The sequence below is a fragment of the Phaethon aethereus genome, assembly GCF_964289735.1.
Source record: "Phaethon aethereus genome assembly, chromosome: 2".
In the NCBI taxonomy this organism is placed as follows: domain Eukaryota; kingdom Metazoa; phylum Chordata; class Aves; order Phaethontiformes; family Phaethontidae; genus Phaethon; species Phaethon aethereus.
Window position 1 is genome coordinate 41,882,197 of NC_138582.1, and position 13,809 is coordinate 41,896,005.

At 39.8% G+C, this 13,809-nt stretch overlaps 1 protein-coding gene across 2 annotated transcripts in view; it reads right to left on the reverse strand.

Moving 5' to 3' along the window:
* The window catches only part of CHD7 (chromodomain helicase DNA binding protein 7), a gene marked incomplete at its 5' end in the record, with an annotated part of 92,505 nt that overhangs the window by 41,193 nt on the left and 37,503 nt on the right, over nt 1–13,809 (reverse strand). Inside the window, 4 exons of one of the 2 annotated variants that reach the window (XM_081996606.1) lie at nt 864–919; nt 5,878–5,943; nt 7,006–7,143; nt 10,536–10,674. The exons of the other annotated variant lie outside the window; for it this stretch is intronic. Of the exons in view, the coding sequence (XP_081852732.1) occupies nt 864–919; nt 5,878–5,943; nt 7,006–7,143; nt 10,536–10,674 (399 nt within the window). The remainder of the gene's footprint in view (nt 1–863; nt 920–5,877; nt 5,944–7,005; nt 7,144–10,535; nt 10,675–13,809) is intronic. 2 annotated transcript variants of the gene reach the window in all.

Below are 13,809 nucleotides of genomic sequence, written 5' to 3' on the forward strand. Positions count from 1 at the left end.
CCCACTTTATAAATTTAGAGTCTACCAAAAGGTGTATTGCTAAGAAGTCTACGATATGAATAGTTTATACAAAAATTACATGCCAATGTAATAAAACTAAACAAAGCTTAATTAAGATATTAAACATCATGCAATAATCAATATAGTGCAAAGGGTACAAAGGTGGCAGCATATTTAAAGTGAAGTCAACTATCTGCAGTTAGCTGCAAGAAACTCACTTTTAAGTGACTTTCTGCCTCTCAGATGGAAACTTTGCTAAAATTAAACAAGATATGTTATTTTTCTAAAAGAAAAATTAGCTTATCCAGCCGTGAAGTGTCTTATTTTAAATACTGAGTGCACTGCAGTTTCAGAGCCCAGAAGTGAAACAACATGCTGCTCTCACTACTATTACATCCCTCTTACAGAGGGGCAGCTATCTGCTGGAGTATTGGAAGCCATCTCATTTGTTATCTTAGACATTTCGTTGAACACAAATCCTGTGTCTGAAACAATGTTAAAGGTTATTTTTGAGTAGTTCACAGGCACGTTACTCTATGGTTGCAGTTTGATCTACACAGCTACATACGTATGTGCTCATGAATCTGCATGCATAAATGAGCCTTAGATTAACGTTTTTAATAGCAGAGCAATTTTATCTATGGATTTCATTTTGGAGAGAACACAAATTAAGACGACACTATCAAACCTACCACCATCAATGCAAGGTATTTCCTGGTTTATTTGCCACTGTTTTGGATTAAACATTAGAAATGTCTGAAGTTGGATAGTAACGGTTATATCAGTTACAAAACCAATTTTTAAAAACTATCTGGAAATTACATGAACTTAAAGATAGTAATCAAACCTATAACTTTACTTACAAGTTTTTGTACTTTACATAGAATTCCTCTATTTCTACCTCCTCTCCATTCTCCATCTATAAGAAAAAGAATTGTTGAAATGTGAGTTAAACCACTAAACAGCCCAATTTAGTTAATGATTAAAACTAACTGAAATACAGAATACGGTCCCCACATAAGAGAGACAAATGGAGGTGTAGGAAAGCGTTCATGGGGGGAGGCCATGGGCGAGGAGTTTCCTCCAGCAGCTTACCCAAGTACATAGTGCACTCCTTACTACAACTTCCAAGACATGAATCATTTGAACTCCTCCCTAACCACATGCAGCTTCATTCACAACCTCACCCCAAATCTGGCTTTCTGCCAAACCCACAGTGTTAAGTAGAAGCCAAGTGTACCATTTTCTCAGGCAGCAGCCAATTAGCAACTGCACTCCTGAATGCCATATGTATTATTTTTGGCTGGCTCATGGCAACTTTACATTGTGGGTTTTGTAATGTTTTAAAAAAGAGTTTTAAAGGGGGTTTATTCCTCCATATAGTTAATAACTCCAAACAAGAAGCCATATAAAACTAAACCTTATACCTCTGCTAGAATTTTAGTGCATCAGTGTTCATGGCTTTAGTTTTACTCAATGGTGCAATTAAATTCACTCAGGCAAGATGTCTCACATACAGAGCAGCCAAATTAAATTAACACCCAAAAACTACATTTAAAGCAAGGTTAAAGTTGTGATATAAACCAGCAAAACCAAGGGCATTCAGTGCTATGGGTTGAGACTACCCTTAACTCATCCCTAGTGCCAAAGTATTGCATAACATATGGCATGTAATACTTTGTTGAATTACTTCTGAACCCAGCCATAGGACAAACTAAGGACAGTGCACCAGGCACACGCTTAGAATTCAGTTTGTGTCACAACATTAATGGTTTGTGTTTGCTAATGAACTTTGGAACAATTTTAAACAGAAGAGGATTTTTTAGTTTACATACTTCATCAGGGACAGTAACATCTGTAATAAATACCGTATGTAGTGCTAAACAGACAAAACTGTTGACCCCTGTGTAAATCAACATCCTCTATCTTTTTGATATATAAAAAAGAGAAAAAAAAGAATATATATGTATAAAGATACTATTCTAAAGCTAGAGGATGAATTGTCACCTTCCAAATTCTCTCTCAAAAAAAAATTGCTGGTTAGACATTCCTTCCACAGCAGTCCCATTAAAGAACAACAGTAGCAGCTGCATTAAACTCTGGTCTAGCACAGTAAAGAAAAAGTTAATGCATTTCCAACCCCTAATTTACATAGTATTCCTTCTCTTCCAAGGCCAGCAAGGGATTTTATTGTTTTAGCATTTATATCACTACAGTCTGCTTGTGTTCCTTCCTAGAGAGAGGAGCAACACCAGCTTCCACCTAGCTCTCCCTGAAGAAATGGAAGATGATGAGGTATTCCTGGGGCTACTTCTAATCTTCTTGAATCCTCTGTTGAAGAAGATAATCTATGCCCTAACCCTAAATATAGGGAATGAGCTTCTCTGTCACTTACAAAGATACTGTCAAAAGAGTTTGAAGACTTCTTTTTTAAACAAAAAATTTAAAAGGGAGTATTTATCAAGAAGGTATTCATATTTAGAGATTGAAACTGTATTAAAAAAAAATATTAAAGCATGGAGATCCCAGTATCTGAATCTATTCACTGTCCCGAGGCAAAATTGGTCTTAAGAAATCATCCCTAATTTTACAACATTTACTTTTTTTATTTTCTGAAATGTATTATGGCCAAATCTCTTTGACGAGTTTTAAATCAGAATCCTGTGACATACATCAATCTCATAATGACAACATGGTTAAACACTTTTATATAAAGGTTTTATATTAGCCAATTTAATTCCCCTCAACAGCATTTCAGTCAACTATGCTTTCTGTCAACTGCCAACTTAATAATTTAAAATGTAATCTTGATAAATCCTGTAACTCTCATGAGTAAAATGTACTGTTGTACTGTCTAATAGGCAATAACTGGTCTGTGTTATTATATGGTCTATGAGCATGCATCAAAGAGTCAACTAAATAAAAAGTATTTAGGAAAAAATCTTTTTAAAATCTTACTCTGGCATTCAGGCTTACGGCCAAAAAAAATTCTAATCAAGTTATGATTACCAGCACGCAAGTAGCGCTTAACAATACATCAGTTTAGGATATATGAGACAGAAGGTTATGCCTTTGATGTCACTGTCCAACCCCCACTACATGTACAGTTACGTTAACCAAGTAAAAAGGTGAGATGTTTATGTAAAATAGTCCCAAAACTGATTACACAGACATCCTAAAATAGCGCATGGCAGACGTGGGCAAGGGAGGACACTTCAAATTATCATTGCCCAGTTGCAACCGCAATAGACAATCTGATCCACAGTCTTTGCAGATAATTGAAGAAATAAATGATCCCTTCCTTCAAGCAAATATTTAAGAGCACATAACTGTTTACTGCCATTGCCACAGAAGTGATACAGTAATACCTGCTAATGCAAAAGTTATTTGCACAAGCCACCTGGGTATAGAGACAAGAGCAAGCTTAACTACTACAACAACAAAAACAACTCCCCCAAAAAACCTCACACCAAAAAAACCCCAGAAATACCAACTGCTAGAAAAATAACAGACAAGAACACATTAATAACAGATCCAAAGCAATACATAAATACCAATCACCTCAACTGATACACAGCACTGGATTGTAAACTAATCAGTTTGTGGAAGAGATATTGGCATTTGTACACAGTTCAATTAGATCTAATCCTCACCATGCATTGGTAGGCAAAAGGATAAATTCAGATGTGTAACATGCAGGTATAATGTTCTACAGACTCCACATCTTTCCATAATATGTGCTATACATGTTGAATGCCATAGTTAGTTCTAGCCATTCCTTTTCAAATTAAGGAGCAGAAATTAAAAGGGGACTGAAGCTGGCCAAGAAAATAATTAGAAAAATGAAAAATTTCCACATACAAACTTAAGATGTCAGGACCGTGGTGATTGGGAAAGAGAGCGACACATGTACCTAACACTTTCTGCAAGAAGAGTATTCAACAACTCAAAATTCCATGTGAAAAACAACAGGGAAAAAACACTCTCTTTTATACTTGAAGCATGAACTAAAGCAATTTCCACCTTTTATTCTGTACACTTCAAAAAATGGTTGCAAGTACAGTTGCTGTATCGTATTTTGTAGCTCCAAAACAAGGCTAAGGCTATTTTTGAGAAAACCAGCATAATTTTATGGTAAGAATACTGCTCCAAAAGCATATTCATTACCTCATGTCCTTTACTTGAACGCAACATCTTTGTTACAACCTAATCCACTGAAAGGTTTCCTAGTGAAGTCGTTCCTCATGTTTATTTTATGCACTGATCCTGGTCGCAGCAATTTTACTTTGATTAGTAATCTAACAACCAGGGTTTTGATGACGTTAGTAAGAGTGTAAAAGACCTTTAATAAAAGCACAGTTGGATACTTCGGATGTTAATATTTAACATCCTGAATTTTTTTTTTTAGTTTTTTTTTTTTTTTTTAGTTTTTTTTTTTTTTTTTTAGTTTTGGAAAGGAGGACTGGGGAGAAGAGCAAGGAAAGAAGAGACACCCCTTAAACCTGCAAATACAATCCATAAAAAACATTAAAGAAAGAGCTCAAAATAGAGCTTGCCTCCAGCAGAGCTTGCAATCAAAGACATGTAGGCAGCAGACCAACCACTTCCCACAAACTGCAGCAAAATACACACTCCCCACGAGTAATCACACCTTTCTTTGCAGGGGAGAGGAAGAAGAGAAGAATAATTGGTGAAAAACAGCTTCCAGTGTAGAGACATTTATGAAAAGACCACATTCTCCTCTCCTACCTAGTAGGCCATCAGGACAACTAATTACTGAGTTTATATTACATCAAGTTTATCCGAAAAATAAACCTATGGTTTGAAATACAAAATGTAGCTCTAAACTTCAAAAAAAGCCCTAGAGGTTTTGTGCTGTGAAAGCTGCAGAAACAGGTCAAATTCAGTCACAGCCAGTCATGACATTGCAAGAATTTAGGTTTACAAACCTGTTAATGATGTTATGACAGAAATAATAAAATTAAAAAAAACAACACAAAAATCCCCACCCCCAAAGCCAAAACACCACAACAATAAAAATAAAATCCATGAATAAAGGCAACTTTCCCTCCTCCAATTTCAAAATTAACACTTTGAGGAAAAAAATTATTTCTCGTTAACTAAGATCAACATTGAGTACCATATCTATATTCATCAGACAGTTTTCTGCCCAACTGCAGAACAAGTCAGAGAATTAGCTACACAAGTAATGCACTTTTTGGAACAAGTTCTTTTCTACTTCCTACTCAGAGTTTAATAGTTTGGTAATGCAAAGGCCAATCAAGTTGTGAAGCAGATTAGAAGAAGCTGTATGGAAAATAAGAACATAACCAGCAACCAGGGCAGAATTAAGAGAACCACACTTAACTAAAGGGAGTGTTAGATAGCGACAAGGAAGATATTAAGCACCTGTACATGTAACATTCTTGATCACATAGTAAAGCTGCTTCAGCTGCTAAGAACAACCACTATCAAAAGATGCAAATATTATGGGCAAGGATTTTTCTTTACTAGAAAAGGCAGAAACTTAGGATGCAGGAGAGTTCTCTCACTCCTCAACCTCCCATGAAACATGACTCTGAAGTGAAGAGCACCGCAGATTTTGCCCAGGTATGTATATTTGCAAAAATCAAAATTCTCATCCGAAAAAACACAAGAAAAGAGCAGACAACTAAACAAGTAATCCATTTTGTGTATGTCTATCCAAAAGCATGTTAAATACCATCTAAAGGCACTTTCAGGGAACCTGCTTTATTCAATGAAACAGATTTTGAATTTGGAATATCCAAGGTATTGTAAGAACTTAATAGGTGCTTCAGCAGAGATGTGCTTAACCTATTTAAAAATATAGGGGGAAGGGATTTTGTTTAGTTTTACCTTTTTCTTGACTGAACGGCTACTCATGATTTTCTCCACAACAGGGCCTTCAGCATCAGCGGATTCCTACATTGTAAATACCATACAAGAGTTATGGGAGTGCATCTTTGTTACTTAGAAGACTTTCTTCATTAGAAAAACTTCAAATTATTTTTTTGCAACAGGAGTTTAATACACAGGAGGACTTTCTCCCCCTGAGCATGAGAACTGAGAGGATTCAAACAGATTTAATACCATAATAAAGGATTGAAGGATACTTCTTTAAGCCTGTTTTTAAGAGCTAACACAACTCTAGCTCTCTCAGTAAGGCTGGCATGCACAGATACACAGATATAACTACACAGGCTGTTCACCTCTCCTAAAATAACACACGTTTTCAACACTATGCAGTCTAAGTATTAGAAGATGTTCAAAAACTCTAGTTGGCTGTGTAAGTGTCCACAGAATAGCTATCAAGATTGCCTGTGATTCTCTACTACATTAATTCACTATTACAACTGCAGGCAAACCTACAAAATTTTCCTTATGATATGACACAATTAACAATGGAGATCACATACAGTATTTTGCAGGGCTTAACAAATTGCCAAATGAAAGACCAAAGAACATGTATATATTCTCCAATAGGTCATCAGTTAGTTAAGTGAAGTAGTTCTTTGAAAAAGCACTACAAAACAATGAGATTGTTGCAACAGTCATTCCTACATTATTACCCCTCATCTTATTCAACTATTTTATCCATCATTTACATTGCACAGAGAATAAAGTGTACCCTGCTGGGTACTACAAGGCAGTAATTTCATAAAGGAGTTCTTATGGTGCCTAGCAGCAGGGGACAAGCTTGAGTGGTTTATTAAAGTCACAGAAGCCAGACCACTGAATTCACAGAAGTAAATTCAAGACTCCTACCAATCCAGTTTAGGTTTCCTTTAGGTAGAGACCATTAATGTCAAAGAACTGTCAAACTGCATTCAGCAGCTTGTAAGCAAAGTCATGAATGAATATATTCTTTAAGAAGGTAAAAAGCTAATGCCTTCTGGCACACTGTGCCAACCATGGCTGAATATCATTCAGGAAAACTTTGCATGCTGCAGTTACAGCCACCTTTCCAGTCTGTTTGTATCTGACCTGTTGCTCTGACTGAGAAGTATTCGAAGGAGAGTCTCTTCCAGCAGCATCAGCATCATCAGCCTCCTCATCTGAAATCTTGAACTCCAGGTCTTCTGTGTAACGCTTCCTCTTCACCTGCCTGCTGGAGCGTCGCTTCTACACAGAAAGCATTGATATTTTTCATGAGAAACAAAACCAATAAGCAGCAGAATATCTGAGAAAACTTCTTTGTGCTTCTCAAATACACTAGTGTGTGGTGAATGCTACTATTTTTACAGCACCCAGGTAGAAATAGTGGAATCGACACACAACTATTTTAAATTCCTGCCTGTCAGCTGCTCTCAAATTTTGTTAAAAACAAACAAAACCCCACCAACCAAACAACACCAACCAACCAAACAAAAAAATCCACTTCATGCTTGTTCCAAGTTGGGAAGTGGCATTTTGGTTTTTTTCTTTTTTTAGCATTACTAAAATCACGTTGGAAAATCAGAAAGCCTATCTCAGAAAGCAATTAAAAACCAAGAAGTTGCACCTCAGTTCACATCTACAACAAACTTTGACAGATGGCCAATGCAGGAACCAAACACCACCTTTCTGCAGAATGGCCCACAGTGTTGCTAAGCAGGGACAACAGACTTTCTTGCTCTCCCCATCCACCCAGTTGTACCCAGATTATCATGTAGGGGAAATAAAATGAAATACAATTTCCTCACTCCACTGACCCAGCACTGTTCAGAAGAACATCCTGCAGCACAGCATGGGAAACGACCCCAAACTAATAGAGGAGAGTGAAAAACCTGAACCACCCCAAACTGAAAACATGGTTTCTGTGTCCCGTACCCTCATCTCCAGGATGAGAAAAAGCTTCAGAGAAACTGCGGAAAACTATCTGTAAAATACACAAGCACACATTTGACAGAATTTGCAACTTGGCAGTCAGTGCCAGACACCATTTTCCGCAACAATAAAATTGAAAATTACCAGATAGTCTACACCAGGTTATGTATTTTGAAAAGCTGAAACCATATGCTGTTGAAGGAAACTGTCAGCTGAACATCAAATATCTCAATGGACTGATGTATATATTAAAAAAAAAAAAAAAAAAAAGTTGAATATCAACTGTTAAAAACACATCTTTAAGAATTATGAAGCATGAATAATACTCCTTATTTTTACATCTTTCTCAGCTTAACACACATCTTCACTGGTACATGCAAATACTTATGTAGCTTGTTTAACAGATCTATGCACTCAGGTCTGTGAATGTACATAGACAAAGTCAAATATTTACTTTTAGATAGTTAATCATACTTTTTAAAGCACAAATATCTGATGCACGTCACAAAATTAGAAATACTTTCTTTAACTGAAAACAAAACTTTTGAGCCAAGGTTAAGTTTACATCACCCTTTCTAACAAAGGTGATGGATGTGGCTTCTACTTTTAACATGCTAACTTCTGTGTGATCTCCCAAAACTGTAATAATATTTTTATACTTGAAAATAGATACCACTTGGCAAATTTACACCCTCATTTCCATAATCACTAATGGGAAAAATACCAGTTTTCTTTTGGCTCAATAGGTAAGTCGTACCATTATTTTTGGTGCCCAAAAAAAAAAATCTCTTCCTCCATTTCCCTAATAGAAAGGATGCCTAAAAAAAAGGATTACCTAATGGTAATCCTCTATTCAATTTTTATTGACTTGGTTAGCTTCCTGTTTCCTCTAACGTCCACATGAGGCTTTGCAATTGTTATGCATTGCTGTCAGAAACTGTGCATACATTTACCTGCATCTGATTATCTTTTACTCATTAACTGATCTATAGGTGGAAAGGTGAGTTAACAGGCTTGATAATGGAATATAAAAAAATCTGTATGGTAACACACAAAAGTAAGTACATTTACTCTTTAAGGATAACAATGTATCACTTTGTGCATTATTATATAACAGCATTACAGAAGACTCAGTATTTAACACTAAGAATACAACAGTGTTTTAGACAACTGTGTAATATCAGTCTCAGTTGGGAAACATGTTAACAAGTTTATTAATTCTAGCTGTCCTAGTGTATATGGTTGTGGCACTTCCCTAAGTTTACACAAAGAAGTGTGCTCGTAGTATAACATGCGCAGTTCAAGAAAGCATTAAGAAAACAAAAATTGCCTGAAATACTGTATTCTATATAATTAATAAGTGATACAAATACCCTAACAAAAAGAAATATTTTAAATGTAAAATTTATCACCCAACTGGGTTTTCACAAACAGAAAGTTTTGTCCCACTAAACTGAAAACAAGCAAAACATGGACATACATTGAACTGTAGACAGAATCATCTGCAAATTAACACAAAAAACCATCAGCCCCAAAAGTTTCTTCTACATCTTTTGTCAACACCATTAATCAGGCTGAGAGAGACTTGCAGCACAGTACAGAGAACTTAATTCTACAAGCTTTTTAACCTTTGCATGGTGTATCTCAACATTTCCAATTCAGAATACATGGCTGGCATGAATCAGAAGTAACGCTCTTTTCTGTTGCTGCTTTTGTTTTTAACTAGAACACATTAGATTGCTCACAATTCATTATACCCTACATCCTTCTGGAAAATAGCGAGAGGGAAGGCAAAAATCATGTTTGTGTTAGGACACTGCTGTTTGCCAACGTTTTCATCAGGCTGCTTTGACCATTCTCAAGTGATCGCCGGTCTCGACGTCTCTCGTAACTAGAAGCAACACATCCACCACCTGATATGCAATGGGTGAGTGTAATGGATGTTAGTAATACCGGCATGGCTATTTAGGAGTCTCCTACTTTCTCCATCACAATTTGCTTCTGTCACTTCATGAGGGCGTTCTTAATTTTACTGCCCACTCTGGCCACTGTCAGCAGAAGCAAGCCAGGAGCTGGTCACTTCTTAACATGGCTAATGACAGAGCACACAAAAGTTGTCACATATGCTGTTTCTATTTCCAAATTTTCTTCACATGAAATAAAGTTTGGACAGAAAGTGATAGGTGCGCAGTGGTCAAGAGAAATTATCCATGTTAGCCAATGACTGTCAGTCCTGCAAAACAAATGGCCCTTCATCCATTGAAGTATTGTTACAAGTCTCTGACATGCACATTTCCAACATCCTGCTTTGCTGTGTCTTATTCTTGATTTCAGAAGGTTTGCAAAAGCCAGTGCAAGAAGAAACATGAGGCTTATAAGCAAGATCTCATAATGGTACATTAAGTCTAACAGAGCAGAAAATTCAGCACCGTAATTGCAACAGTAATGGAAGAGAATACATGAAAACTCAGCTGCACTGCACACGTATCTGCAGGTAACAAGACTGTAAAGCAAAATTATGATGAGAAATACTTGTTTTAGTAAAATATTCACCACGATGATTTCCATTTTTCACCTTCTCGGTACGTCATTCCAAACAACACAGAAAATACCCAAATACCTGTATCTCTGCAACAAAGTCTATGAGAACTACCGTGTTACACATCTACATTGCCAAAGGCTACAGTGAACTTGAAAGATAGCATTACCTGAACCCCGGGGTCATCTTCATCTTCAGGATGAGGTGATGGTGGCGGAGTTTTTTCCAAATCTGAGTTTTCAGAACCTTCCTTTCCCTTGTTAATCTTTTTCTTCGCAGCACTTGTTTCTGAATCTGATTTTTTGTTACTGAAACAGAGATATTTTTAATCAATATTTGTACAAAAATGTAAGAAAAAAGTGCTTAACAAAACAGTCTGCGAGATGTTTATTTTCAGTGACTTCATTATTTTCGACTACCTTCCTTATTTAAGTATTTAAACATAACTGTAAAATCAATGATGCAGAGGCCATCCCTATACATTTCCCATTCCTTAACAACGGACACCTCACTTCTCTCCTTCAAGATCTTCGACAGCGGCAGAGAATATGTATTCAACAAGAAACTAAAAGTGAGATTGGAAAGGAAGAGCTGCTCTCTTCAAAACCTGCACTTTCTGAAAGTGGTGTTTGAGCAACCTAACACATGTGAAGAGAATTACGTATGCACTTGTCTTGATATTAACCATGCAGACTAGGTGAGCAGAACCAGAGAAAGCATTACCAAAACAAAGGACCAAATGAGAAAATTAATTTTCTTCTGCCATCCCTGCTACTTCCAAGCAGGAAAAGTGCTTTTGTGTCAGCTCTGAAGGCACCCATGAAGCCTCAATACATGCAACTGCAGCTTAGGGGAGGAACCAGCTGGAACCTCAGCATCTATACGGTACTAGAAAGCTATATCCACTGATGGTAGAGAAAGGTTTTGGGGATTCTTTCTGCCCCTCTTCCCCCATGAAAACGTTCACCAGCTGAGGAGCTGGGACTCCAATCTCTCCAGCTGCACTCAGAGGCCCAGAAATAGGTGACGATGCACAGATCAAAATCCAGCTTTAAATAACATCATCACCAAATCATGCACCGAGACGATCTTCAGCACGGCGGGGGTGAAATTTTTAAATGGCAGTGAAGCATCATCGACGGTACAAGTTAGTAATTTCAAGCACATTTAGCCTTTGAGACTTGCGTGGGTTTTTGCTAGTCTTTTTCCTCCTCTGTGGTCAGCCCCCCCCAGCCTGTTACCGATTTGACAGGCTGGTTGTGGAAAGTTGCAGAGATGCTGAAGAGCGGAGCAGAGCTATGCACCAGTACCCAGCAAACAGCAAACCCGAGTCGCCAAGCAGCACGTCAGGCACTTTTATACGGCTTCTGCACCCTCAATGCCTTAATTTCATAGCCGGGACACTGCCTGGGGTTTGTTTTTCCTTGATAACCCCCAGCCTTGTAACTTCTCAAACAAGCACCAGCTTTAAGCTTGTTCATTTTGACCAGCGCGTATTTCAGACCTGTAATTTAAAATTCCCAAATACGGTTACACGACGCTTCGGGACAGGGATGACTCGGCTGTGACATGAACCTCTTGCAGCCTGTGTTTAAACTAAACTTACAAAAATAAAATTTACCACTGAAAAGACCGGGAGTTTTGGCAATGAATTGGTATTATTGTGAAATTACAGGGTGCGACACAGCTTGCCTCACGATTCCCCCCCTCCCCCCGAACAACACCTCAAACTGTGACAATTTAAAAAAAAAAAAAAAAAAAAAAGGCGGGGGGGAAGGCGGAGGAGAGCGCGGTTGAGGCCGCGGAAGGAGCGCGGCCGTGCGCGCGGCCCTCGGGGAAGGCGAAGCCCGCCCGGCCGGCGGCCGCCCCCGGGAGCGCGGGCCGCGCGCGGGCCGTGGCTCCCCTCCCGGCGTTTGTTTCCGCTCTAGCTGCCGCCAATGGCACAAAGCCGCAGCTGAAGCGGGGCCCCCTCTGCCTTTCATCCGCGCGCCGAGAGCGCTCGCGTCGCCCCGGCAACCCGCGGCCACGTGACCAGCACCTGCTCCGCTGGCTGGCGGCCACCGACTGCAGCCATCTGCTTCCCTCAATCAGCGCCCGGGCGCGCCCGGCACCTGCGCGGCCGCGTCCTGTGCCCCCCCCCCCCCCCGCCCCCAACCGCCTTTTATCAAATCACGGCGAAACCGCTTCCAGAAGAAAAAAAAAAAACAAACCCCAAAACCCCCCAAAAACCCCACCCCAAAACACACAAACACCAAACTTTACATATTTCTCGAATTTGTTTCAATCAACGGTAAGCCTGTGCGGGGAGCTGGACGGCCGCCAGGTGAAGCGAGCTGACAGGCAGGCGCTTTTCGCCCTTGACACCCCCTCCTGTAAATCGGAGCCAGGCGCGCAATTAAGTGCAGTAGTCGTTACCGTGCCCCGGGTGCACCACCGCCCATCAATAAGAGGCTTAAAGTCGGGAAGAATGGTGTGGCCTAGGTTTGATAGAACACCGATGTGCCGAAAGGCCGGGGCGCGCTAACGAGGGCCGGCCTGCCCCGGGCAGACCGATTGCCGCCCGGCGAGGCGCAGACAAAGGCACCGCCAGCCACTCCGGCGCTGGCGGCGGGTCCACCCTGACAAAGGTTTCTTCCCAGCTTGTGTCAGACCTTTCCGTGCTCGTGGCGGCAAGGACTCCGAGCTAGGGGTATTCCATGACCTATATATATATCCCCCCTCGAGCTGTGCCTCGGCACACGGAGTCACTCGGTTAACAAAGACACGGAGGACGCAATTCGGGCACGGTTTTGAAATCCCCCCTTGTCAGGCCAGTTAAAAACAGACACATGAAAAAGAGCCACCAACTTGGGGAGAACACAGCCCCTGTGCTGCTCCACTGGGAATTTTAAGTTCTAAATTCCGCGGAAGAATCCCTCTTTTTAAATGCACAGCTACGGTTTCTTTCAAGAAAAGAAAGGAAGGTGAAGAAGCAGCCACAGAAGAGCAGCACCATCCCCTTGAGCCAGGCAAGGCTTTGCTGCCCAGCGCATCACACACCCAGGAGCTTCACCTGGCCCGAGGGAGCATCAGCTTCCTCCAGTTGTCAGCAACTGTTCCTCTCTGTCTTCCCACAGAGCCAGTGTGATTTGATCCTGACAATTAAACGTGCCCAGTTTTGACTCAGCCTTTCCACTTCCCAGCGGATCATACTCACGCCTTTCAGGAATGGTGTTATCCTGGACCAGAATTACCTTTCCACATGTAAGTATAGGCAAGCTAAAAACCTGTTCTTAGACACTTTGCCTTTACCATTAGGGTCTGTGTGTCAACGCTTAACTCTGGATGCACATCTGATAGTTCTTCCCAAATTTGGCAACAAGGCAGGCAAACCATAATATACGCATTTAGACAATTATCATATTTGGTTTTATACATCCATGAATACAAAATTTAGACAAGTC